This window comes from Aedes albopictus, chromosome 1, assembly GCF_035046485.1.
Source record: "Aedes albopictus strain Foshan chromosome 1, AalbF5, whole genome shotgun sequence".
NCBI classification, from domain to species: domain Eukaryota; kingdom Metazoa; phylum Arthropoda; class Insecta; order Diptera; family Culicidae; genus Aedes; species Aedes albopictus.
Window position 1 is genome coordinate 290005603 of NC_085136.1, and position 12019 is coordinate 290017621.

The 12019-nt window shown below is 43.1% G+C and overlaps 1 protein-coding gene across 1 annotated transcript in view; it reads right to left on the bottom strand.

Moving 5' to 3' along the window:
• Positions 1–12019, bottom strand: part of LOC109408327 (myosin-I heavy chain) — a 254619-nt gene that overhangs the window by 31136 nt on the left and 211464 nt on the right. The window contains exons 4-7 of the mRNA XM_029860214.2: positions 5059–5166; positions 3039–4010; positions 1815–2980; positions 206–757 (exon numbers count right to left, since the gene is read on the bottom strand). Of these exons, the coding sequence (XP_029716074.2) occupies positions 206–757; positions 1815–2980; positions 3039–4010; positions 5059–5166 (2798 nt within the window). The remainder of the gene's footprint in view (positions 1–205; positions 758–1814; positions 2981–3038; positions 4011–5058; positions 5167–12019) is intronic.

Genomic DNA, 12019 nt, shown 5'->3' on the forward strand with positions numbered 1-12019 from the left:
ACACCTAAAAACATTATAAATACACTACCTATCCTAATTTAATTTTTTAATATTTTTTATGTATTTCTTAGACTAAACTATAGCATTAAGAAACAAAAAATATGTATATGTAAATGTACTAGTCTACGTCGGTTGACGAAATAAATAAATAAAAATTACTATGTCCATGATCATTTCAAATTCATAGAATGTTGTATCTACTTACCCCATCGGCTTTGGCGTCGTCGGCTTATTGTTCATGATCATATTGTTGTTGTTGTTATTATTATTCACTCCATTGGCGGCAAGTCCGTTCATCATCGGCGGCGCATGCGGTGCTCCACCCCGAGCGTTGACATTATTATTCCGCTCACTGGTCAAGCCCTCGATCTCCTGCTGGATGACCGACTCCAGCTCTACGTCCAGGTCCTCCACCAGATTGTCCATCTTTTCGCCGATTTCGTCGATGATGGCATTTGAGTTGGCCCCGTTCGGCTGTACCTCGCTGAGAAAGGCGAACAGATTGTCAAGATCGACCGATTCGTTGCTCTGCTGATGGGCATGGTTAGCGGCACTGGAAGCAGCCAGCGATACGGCTGGGGAAGCCGTACCGGAACTGGCACTCCCGTTATGGAGGGCGGTGTCTTTGCTCGGGCCGTTGTTGTTGTTGTTGATGTTATTGTTATTGTTGGCGGCGTGTTGCTGTTGTTGCGAGTGAAGCTTGGAGTTAATTTGCTCGGCCATTTGCGACAGGGCCAGAATCTCTTGCTTAGCGACCCTGGAATTTGGTAGGGGGTTAGAAAAACGATAGGCAGCGTCAGTTAGGATCGTGAGTGCGGTAGCTGGAAGCATTGAGCGTTTTCACAGCGTAGCGTTGTCTATAAATTATGAGAGTGTTACAAACAAGTTTACTAGTTCATAGGACCACAATCTCCATTACTGGGTCCATAACCCTTGGGAAATGAGAAGTAGTCTTATCTACGCTCTTTAGTGAACACTCTGATAAGTTCTTTTATCGCCATAACAATTCAAAATCGTATGATTCATATTACACAGATGAGGTACTCTACTTACTACAACGCAAAACGCACAATAAGATGGAATGATTCAAACACAACGATTTATTGCATGAGTAAAATAGCCAAACACTTATCAAATAACACTGCTCTAAGATCAGAAGGATACAACTCACCCCGACTCGGAGCTAGTCCGTCGGTGTCCGTCTCTACTTTTACGCATGCTTTCGATTTTTCGGTTTTCAATCAATAGTAATTAGTATGGAGGTAGGTATGGCATTCAATTTGAAAGTTAGAGATGTTAGTACGACAAAGCAAAGATAGGTACGAGCAGCCGGGATGCACGATATTCAAAGAAACTCAAAAGTATTTGGGATTTAACTCAAGGGAGACCACACTAATTATGAAAGACTTTGTTCTGCTACGATTTTGGCACAAATGTTTCTCGTAATTGACGCGGAGTGATTTATTCAGGATACGACAGCGGTTATAACGACCGAGAGTAAAATCAAAAGAAGTACCAGCGTCAAATTGGCAAAGCTGAAAACGTTGATAAATTTTAATCATTTCTCTAGTCTGTTGGAAAACAACGATTTCTTGAAGATCACTTTCGGGAAGGGCGATCGGGTAGATCGACTTAGCCCCACCGGAAAATGAGCAGATAAAAAAATAACTCAAGTTACTCAAACATACATTGATAGAGATTCAAAACTACAAATGCATCCAAAGTCTACATTCCTTTACCATTCACTGTTTAAATTATGCTAATATCTCAGAAAAAGAAACAGAACAGCGCTACAAACCGACAAATTCACTAACCTTTCACTCTCCTCCAGTGCTTTTCGGTCAGCCTCCGCTTGCGCCGCTTCTCGTTCCTTCCGTTCCGCTTCCAGTCGTTCCCGCTTACGCATCTCTTCGTCAACTCGGCGCATTTCGCGGAGTGCCGTCGCCACTTCCCTTGCAAACACTCCCCGCAGATGGCTCTGAATGACAATGGCAGCTCGGCGTTTCTTAAGAAACTCGATCCGCAACTTCCACCCTTTGTACGCATGCTGTATCCTGAGTGCCGCCGCTCGTAGCTTCGCGTAGTTCCGCCGTTGGCTGTAGCGTTTCCAGTTTCTTTGGATGACCAAGGCCTTCGAGTTGATGACCTGTTTACGGGCGTCCTCTAGCGGTTCGTGGACAACGTTTCGCAGAAATACTTTGGTTTTGCCGGTCTGCCACTCCGTTTGCGGCACGTTCAGTTCCCGTATCACGGCCAGGGCTTGATCTTGGCTTGAGAGATTGCGGAAGCGCTTCGTGAGACACTGGTATCGCTGCACAAAATCGTCGAAGGTCAAGTGCACTGGGAAACCCTCCCGTCGGATCCGGATGATGTCCAGCATACCCAAATACCTGAGTTGGTCCAGCACCAGCTGGTCGTCGTAATCGTTTGGTAACTTATCGGAATTCGGTTTGATACAGCGAACGTACCAGGGGTTCGTACTCTGAAGAACATCTACCAAGGCTTGCAACTGCTGCCGGAACGTGTCGCTAACGGTTAGCTTTCCTTTGGAGGTTCCCCGCGACACGGTTCCTACCGCAGAAGCCGTCTGCACCTGTTGAATACTCAACAGATCTTGGAAGGATGAAATCTCCTGAACGAAACTGTTCGTGCTTCGACTCATGTGGTCAAACAGCACATCCTGTTGTACGTCCCGATTTTTGTCCACGAAACCCTTAACCGTATAACTCACGCACCCGGCATAGTGTCGGATACCGAATTCCGACTCCCAATGTCGCCGGTCCTGACCCTTAACATACCGTGGATGACTCTCGAACTCACCGTGAAGATTCGTGAGGTAGGCCGTGTCCGAACCCTTTGGCATATGGCACTGCTCCGTCAGAAGCTTCAGAATACAGCGTGGCGGTTTCTCAATCAACTCCAGACAGTGCGTATTGTCCGTGAACTGGATGTGCGAGAATTTGATCTCCTCTTGACGGTACTGTTGAAAAGGTTGTGTTAGTGAGTGACTACATAAACCAGAGGGAAACAATACTTACGATTTCCTGTTCCAGTGCGAATACGTAGTGATTGAAGAACTTGTGCAACTTCTCATTAGTGTAGTTGATGCACAGTTGTTCAAACGAGTTGGTATTGAAATTCTCGAACCCGAAGATGTCCAGCACCCCCAGAAATCGAGACGCATCCTGACCTGGATTGATGCAGGTATTGATGTGACTAATCAACCAAGCGAATGTCCTCGAATACAAGGCCTTCGCCATGGCATGCCGGTTCTCGCGAGCTTCCTGCAACTTCAGCGGAATCTCCGTGATGTTCCCTCGAACGTTGATCTGTCGTGACTGGAGTACCTGTTCCAGATCTTCATCCTTCAAACCCAAAAGCTCAGCGACGATCGGGACGATCGCCTTGTCCTGCTCGGCCAACTCACACCGTTCGCCGTCTATATCGGCAAAGTCTAGATTACCTAACCACAATATGGCACTTAGCACCTTGAAGATTCCATCGATCAAGGGTTGTGAGATCTGCAGCACGTTGAAAGCCAGCCGCAGTGCTTCGAACTTCTTCGATTCGGCCGCAATGTCCAGCTCATCTTGAGCGGATGTCTCGGAAGAATTCAGATACCGATAGAAGGCTGCATCCCGGAGGTGCAAGGATGCAGCCACCTCATTGTTGTTGGACCCTTCGGCCACCAGTTGGTAGAGCACGTGATAGTTCCGCTCGCCGGGACTTTGGAACGTTATCCGGGACTGTTCCAGCAGGTAGTCCTGGATGATGCAACCCTTGATGCACCACTTGGAATCGAAGCAGACCTGCATAAACTTGCCGAAGCGTGAACTGTTGTCGTTTCGGATGGTTTTGGCATTGCCGAACGCTTCAAGGATGGTGTTTGCCTCGAGAATCTGCTGCTGCACCCAGGTGGACACATCGCAGGTGACCGAGCAGAGGTACTGCAGAATGAATTTGGTGGTTTCGGTCTTTCCGGCACCGGATTCGCCGGAGATGACGCATGACTGTGGGAAAAGATGGTAGAAAGTGAAGAAAAGTAAGATCTTGAGAATTCCTATTGGGGATTCCTACAGTAATCCCTCCTGAAGATTTCTGCAGAAATATTGTTTGTTTATTCCGAAAATTCTTTCTGAGGATTCCTCAAATTTCTTTCATAAAATCCTTCTGGGGGTCTCTCAAGGAATTCTTTCAAAAGTTCTTTTAAGGATGCCAGCAGAATTAAAGTCTGGGATTTCTCCTAGAATAACCGCTAGGAAATTCTATCTAGGAATTTCTCTCGGAACTCCTGAATGGTTCTATGAAGGCACTCCTGGAGAATTACTCGGGAAAACTTCAGAGAGAACTCCCGGTGGAATCCCTATAGGAACTTTTGGAGGATTCCTCAAAGACCACATAGAAGATACTCAGAAGGAATTTCTGGATGATTTCAAGAAGAAACTTCAGGACGATTTTTAAAAGGAACTCCTGGAGGATTCCCAGAAAGAAATCATTGAGGATTTCCAGAAGGAGCTCTAGGAGATTTTCACAGAACATAAACAGAACAGAAACAGAACAGAAACAGAACAGAAACAGAACAGAAACAGAACAGAAACAGAACAGAAACAGAACAGAAACAGAACAGAAACAGAACAGAAACAGAACAGAAACAGAACAGAAACAGAACAGAAACAGAACAGAAACAGAACAGAAACAGAACAGAAACAGAACAGAAACAGAACAGAAACAGAACAGAAACAGAACAGAAACAGAACAGAAACAGAACAGAAACAGAACAGAAACAGAACAGAAACAGAACAGAAACAGAACAGAAACAGAACAGAAACAGAACAGAAACAGAACAGAAACAGAACAGAAACAGAACAGAAACAGAACAGAAACAGAACAGAAACAGAACAGAAACAGAACAGAAACAGAACAGAAACAGAACAGAAACAGAACAGAAACAGAACAGAAACAGAACAGAAACAGAACAGAAACAGAACAGAACTAGAACAAATCTTGTCCGAAGATGACAACTAATGAAACAAATGTCAGATTCAATTCGCCACTTACCTGATTAGTTTCGTTATCACGGATGTTTCGGTACGCTGCCTCGGCGAGTGCAAACACATGAGGTTCCAGCAGGCCAAGCTTTTGACCGTGGTATTTGGCAACGTATTTCTGCAAATGGGAAGGAAATGGAAAGTGGAAGGAGCGCATTAGAATCGTTATAATTCACATTTATTGCGTCATATTGCGGAACGAATGATTTCTCGTTCAAATGTCAATTATTCTGAGTAGAAGAATGCCAACGGAGTATTCTGAAGGCTGGGAACCATTTATCATTACTTTTTTTTCGTCGACCATTCCAAGCGTATTCTACTACCATGCGGAACAACTGAACTCAATGCCCTACTTACGAGAACACGTGAATGAAAAACTGAGTAAAATGCCATTTCAGAGACCATTAAATACCTGAGAGTGCCTAATGACGAGCACTTTGGAAGGCTCATGTCCAACGGAACGGAACAAAGCTAGTAAAAGATGTTCCTTTTTTTTAGGAAAAAACAGAGATGAAGAAGTGTTGTATGGAACTACCATCCTGTTGCAAACATCTCATCCTTTAAACATCAATTTCCAGAATGACGCGTATCATACCGGCGACCACCCTCACATCGTCAGGTGGTGGGTGGTTGAATCGGTTCGTCACAGTCGTGCCCCAAGGGTAACCTCTCTTATTATTTACTGACCTATATTTTGCTAGGCCGGTTGACGATGACGGAAGCAACGATACAGCATGGCACTAGGGTGCACCCTTTCACTACTATTTACAATAATCTAGACCCACTCATTTACAAATACCTTGCCAAATCATTGCAAACATTGTTATTTCATATGTCTTATCATCAACTAAATAAACGCCCATAGACCTGATACAAATTCCAATAGATGATAGGATAGCAAACAATAGCGAATACAGAATACTAGAATACTAGAATAATATAATGTACACATAATTAATTGGAAGGATCTCACCAAGTACGATCTCGTCGTACTGCTGCAGTCATGCTACCAATTATTTTCTATTTCGGTACCAAAGTTATACACTATTGTTTCATTGTATAAAATTTTTAAAAAGTGGTATGGTGAAACCCCCAAATGATATTGTTTCAAGAAAACACAGTTTTTTGTAACACCCTACACAGGCCACGTTAAACGGTGGCGTAAGGATGACCGAGCCACGAGCGACTGGCACTGGTGAACGGTTTTCATTGCGAAATAAGGACACTTCGTGCGCGAGAATAATCCTGTAAAATGCAGTGTTTGTGATTTTTTTTCTGTTTTTTATTTGTTTCTCTCTTCATTTTCTATACCTAGCGATCACACGTGGAATGGGTGTGCAAAGTAGGGCAACCACTTTGCGCTCCGGGTGGGTTGGATTGAAAAATACATAAACGCGAAGCGGGGGGAAACGGATATACGTAATGTGTGTGATGGATGTGAGATATATGGCGGAGGTAAGTTACATTGTCATACGCGAACAGGTGATTAATTTTGGAAGCTAATTTATGATGAATAATTTGTTTTCAGGAGTTCAGGAGTACAAAAATGTAAAATAACAACTACTTTTGTCAAAATGTGAAAAAAAACTGTCTATAACAGTGGGTATGCTAAAGATTGAATCTAGATTTCTCGTTGACAAATTAAACTTTTTGTCGTCTTATGATCCTTATTTTCAGATAGTCCCGTAACGAGGGTAGATCATCTTATAATGGTGCGTTACGGCGTAAGATCTACCATAACAAATTTTGATCTTGTAGTTTCTTAGCTTTGTTAATTTAAATGTAGAAAAAACCCAAGATCACAATTTGCTCTACTTTTTTTTTCTTTTACATGTTATGTTTATCATTGTTAATAAACCATCTCTTTCAGGAGGATTTAGGTAATTTGTAATTATGTTACTGTTGTGAGCCTATCACCATTTAAAAATCTATAATTTTACTTTTTATTTCAGATTTGGAATCGAACACCCAACAAGGAATTAGGAAAGGAACCAGGCATCAACCAAAAATATTGCGTGCACCTGAACGTTGACCAAACGTTTCCTTTGAACTTTACCCTTTCACTAACAACCAAATTCCCGTGACGCCTAGGCCTGAAAGAATGTAGAGGTCTCTATGTACTTTCATAGGTTTCCAACTAATCTTCCTTCCCCATCCCTCAGCTGTCGCAAGGACGTGGCCAGGACAGCACTCGACCGTTGGAGGATTGCGTCAATCTTGTCTAAGAGTCAGAGATTAGTCCCAAATCTTTGAGCTTTGATAACGGACAGGAAAGATGCAACCCTCATAACAGCGATCCAGGGCTGTACCACCTACGAATTTGTGCGACTTGCTAAATGCTAATGCTAATGCTAATGCTAATGGTAATGCTAATGCTTATGATCCTTATTTTCAGATATTTTGGGCTCCAGCTTTATTCTGTCTTTGCATATTTCAACCTTTAAGTGACCGGTCGAAATACAAACAAGTCCTAGTGGGGCTGAAAGAGTATTTTCTGGGAAGTGGACTAAATTTTCTTGATATATTTCTGGAAGTATTCCAGAAAAAAATTCTGGAATAATTTAATCCCTGGTGTAATTAAAGAATAAATATCAGAAAGGTTTCCGGTTTCCAGACAAAAAAAAATCCAGGAGAAATATCATGGGCGCTGTCGATTAACTACGAATATTAAGTTTTGGGCATCTCAGATCCCCTCTCCACTAGACAGATCGTAGCAGGCTGTGCGCGCGAGCGGCTACGCTTTCGAAATTATCACGCGTTTTCTTTGCTCCGCGTTGTTGTGATTATGGCCTGCAGAATTCAAAACAGCTCGTGGTACTAGGGAAGTGGAACCATCTCGGCAGGGCTCTTATTTTGGGCACTTTTCTGCTATACCTCAGCCAACTTTGAATCAATTGACATTATTTTTGGAACGCGGTGAGATAAGTATAGTATCTAGCTGTGTACAAAATTTCAAGTCAATCGGTTTGGAATCGTCTGTGTAATAGCGGCCACTTCACTGGCCCAAGTGGCTCACTAAGCCTTCCGCAAATTTTGCCTCGGAAACTGTTTACAAATTGATCTTCGGATAATTCGCGATTGTCGTGAGATTTTGTCTTATTCCCAACGTATTGCCGGAATTCGTCTTCAATTTCGCGTGGTTTCCGTGTATTTTTATAGGTGATTTTGCTGCTGGAAATGGAAGTCATCAATGTCATCTCGAGAGTACTGGAATTCGTATAATTTGGTAAGTTTGATCCTGTACATCGTTTTGGTGCCTAACCGTTGACCAAACGTATCCTTCGAATTTAACCCTTCCACTAAAAACACCCAAAATTCCCGTGACATCTAGGCCAGAGAGGGCGTGTAGAGATCACACATCCCTCTCTCAGGTGTTCAAGTAATTTTCCTTTCCCATCCCTTTGCTGTTGCAAGGACGTGGCCAGGACAGCTTCCGGCCGTTGGAGAATTGCGTCAATCTTGTCTTAGAGTCAGTGATTAGCCCCCAACGGATCTGAGGAAGTTGGTATACACGAATGGCTGTAAACTTGAGCAAATTTTAAAAGCAGAAGAATCGGGTACTCACGCGTACTTGCCAGAGGTTGCAGACTGAGTGACCCTACACCACATCGCCGACCACAACCGAGATGACAGAAAGGGCTAGCATTGATCTTGCGGTGACATGAGACGACGAGGAGCTGACGTGGGTCAGAGCGACCAGGGGCTATCGTAATGCCCGGAGCTTCTGGTAGATGATCATGAGGCAACGATTTTGTAAAGTTTGTATCTTCCGAAACATCGATTTACTAGCAGCCCTCCAAATAAACACCATATATGTCAGTTTAGAATGCACAAAGGTGTTGCAAAATGTATCCCAAAATATCAGCAGCATTCCCTCGGAACACGTCTGAGTTTCATTGGCGCATTCTTTCAATTTTCGCACGTCACCCGCATGGCTGGTAGTTCACCACCACACGTGTTGAAATCAATCACACTACCCATGGAAAGCCGACGAAATTTCCGAATCGTATACAACAAGATCAAGAAACGTCAAGGAAGAGCACCGCACGCCGTGCCACGGCTGCTTAGGAAGTCTTCGACGTTTCATGACCTTGGTGTTTACGATTCGACTTATTTCGTTGGCTTCATCGGGTAGTTCATAAATGTTGAGCAGATTTCCGGGTAAAACGGGTCCCTCTTGGTGCTGCTTCTGAGATTCCTCATGGCCTTCCTTCCGGAATACCCCTTAGAAGTCCTTCAGCATACCTTCTGGGATTCCTCCCAAACACTTCTCCTAAGATTCCTCCAAAAAATCTGTATTCGGTTTCTCCGGCAATTTCTTCCCGGATTCTTCAGGGAGCTCCTTATCCCTTTCGTGACGAACCAACACAATTGTGCTGTTGAGCGGTAGCAGTTTTGCATATTTTTTTCATCTGTTTAGACTTTGTTTTATGTGATGTAAACTGTTTCAATAATTCAGCCATTACTTATACTCGTTTGTGTGTAAACAAACTTTTGTTTACGTTGCCTGTGAGATTTATCACAGCAAGGTAAACAAAAAGTGGACAAAAACCGTAAATCATGAAAAAGTTTTGTCTGTCGCATAATTTTTATTTCCGGTTTGTCTAGGTAGTCAAAGCAAGAAATCGAAAGATAAAGAGTAGTTCTTCCAAATGAGGTAAAATAATTGTTGTTTTGTTGGAAAATCTAAGAGTTCTGGAGAGCCAAAGTTGAGCCATTTGTATGGAGATTTCAATTTTTTGCGCTCCGTCACGAAAGGGTTATGATATTCTTCGAAAGGTTTATTAAGAATTCCTTATTCTGGGATTCTTCCAGAATCTCTCTCTCTTCTTGGCATAACGTCCTCACTGGGACAAAGCCTGCTTCTCAGTGTTCTATGAGCACTTCCACAGTTATTAACTGAGAGCTTCCTCTGCCAATGACCATTTTGCATGTGTATATCGTGTGACAGGCACGAAGATACTCTATGCCCAAGGAAGTCAAGGAAATTTCCTTTACGAAAAGATCCTGGACCGACCGGGGATCGAACCCGTCACCCTCAGCATGGTCATGCTGAATACCCGTGCGTTTTCCGCCTCGGCTATATGGGCCAGAAACTTCCAGAAGTTTCTCCTGAATTTCCAAAAGAGGTTCCATCTGGGATTCTCCTAGAAGTTATTTATAGGATTCCTCTTGGAACTCCTTCCGGAATTGCTCTTGATGTTACTCCGTACTCCGGGATTCGCCTCTGGATATCTCCTAGAATTTTTTCTGAGATTTGTCCAGGAGCTCCGGCATTCCTTCCGAGATCATAACAGGATTCTTTCCCTGAGATTGTTCCAGGTGTTCTTTCCGGGATTTCTCAGTGAGATATTTCTGGAATTCAATCAGAATTTTTTTCTGAGATTCTTTAAAAGGGTTTCATCAGGTATTCCTCCAGGAACTCCTTCAGAAATTCCACCTTCTGAGATTTCTCTAAGAACACTTTCTGGGATTCATCCCGGAGCTCCTTCTGGAATTTCCCTGAGATTTTTTTTCCTGAAATTGACTAGGAATTCCATCTGGGATTCCTACACGAGTTCCTTCTGACATTCCTCTAGAAGTTCTCCAGGAGCTCTTCTTCCTTTTCAGATACCTTGAGGAGCTCTTTCATGGAAATCTCCAGTAGTTCTTTCTAGTACTCCTCCAAGAGTTCTTCCACGGAAAGGAATTCCTGGAGAAATTCCAGGAAGAATTCCTGGGGTACACGCTATGTCCAAAGGGAAGTATTATGAAAATCGAATGTACCTCAAATGTTATTCCCTAGGATCGTAGTTTTGGACCTCTAGTTTCAGAAAATGTGTGGTTTGAAATATTTCATCTTGGGTTTTTAGATATTTTTGATTTTTTTTTCCTATTTTCCCATACAAATATCGAAAAAAGTCATTTTAAGGCCAATTTCGTCCCATATAAAAATGTATGGGAAAAAACCCCAAGATGAATTATTTTAAACCACACATTTTCTGAATCTAGAGGTCTAAAAATATGGTTCAAGCGAATACATTTTGAGGTACATTCAACTTTCATAATACTTCCCTTTGGATATAGCGTGGGGTAATTTCGGAAAGAACTCCTGGAGGAATCTTGGAATGAATTGTTGAAGGAATCTCGAGAAGAGCTCCTGGAGGAATATCCGAAGGAATTCCTGTAGTAATATCGGAGTGAATTCCTGGAGGAATCTTGAAAGCAATTTCCGAGGAAACCTGGAGCTCCCGGAAGAATCTCAAATGGAGTTCTTGAAGAAATTTCGGAAGGATTCCCGGACCTCCTTATAAATCCCAGAAAAAAAATCATGGAGGATTCGAAGGAAGAACTCCCCGAGGAATCTCGGAATATATTCCTGGGAAAATCTCAGCAGAAATTTCTCGGAGTGAATTGCTGGAAGAATCCTGAAAGGAATTGCAAGAGGAAACCTGGAGGGTTGCGAAGAATCTCAAATGGATTTCTCCCTGTAGGAGTTCCTCGAAGAATCCTAGAAGGAAGCTCTTTTAAAATCATTGAAATATTTCCCAGAGGAATCCCAGAAAGAACTTCTGTAAGAAACCCAGGAAGAATTGCCGGACTAATCTCGGGGATGCCTGGAAAACTTCTGGAACTGGAATCCTGGAACCTGGGATCCCGAAAATAACTTCTGGAGTAATCCCCAGCGAAACCTTTTGAGGAATCTCATGGTAAAATCCTGAAAGAGCCCCAGAGGGAACTTCAAAAGCAATCCGAAAGGAACTTTTGAGAAAGGATGCCTGGAGGAATCCCAGGAGTTCCTGGGGAACCCCACTAGCAAATCATAAACGACTACACTTTTCAACGCCCGCAAAACCACATTTTGTATTCAATCACACTACCCCTGATCTTGCTTCAGCACATATTTTTGCAACAACTTAGAACGAGCCGCTACCTTGTTAGGATCCCACATAATTCCCACACTGGAAGTTTGCCCAGACCCCACGCAGGAT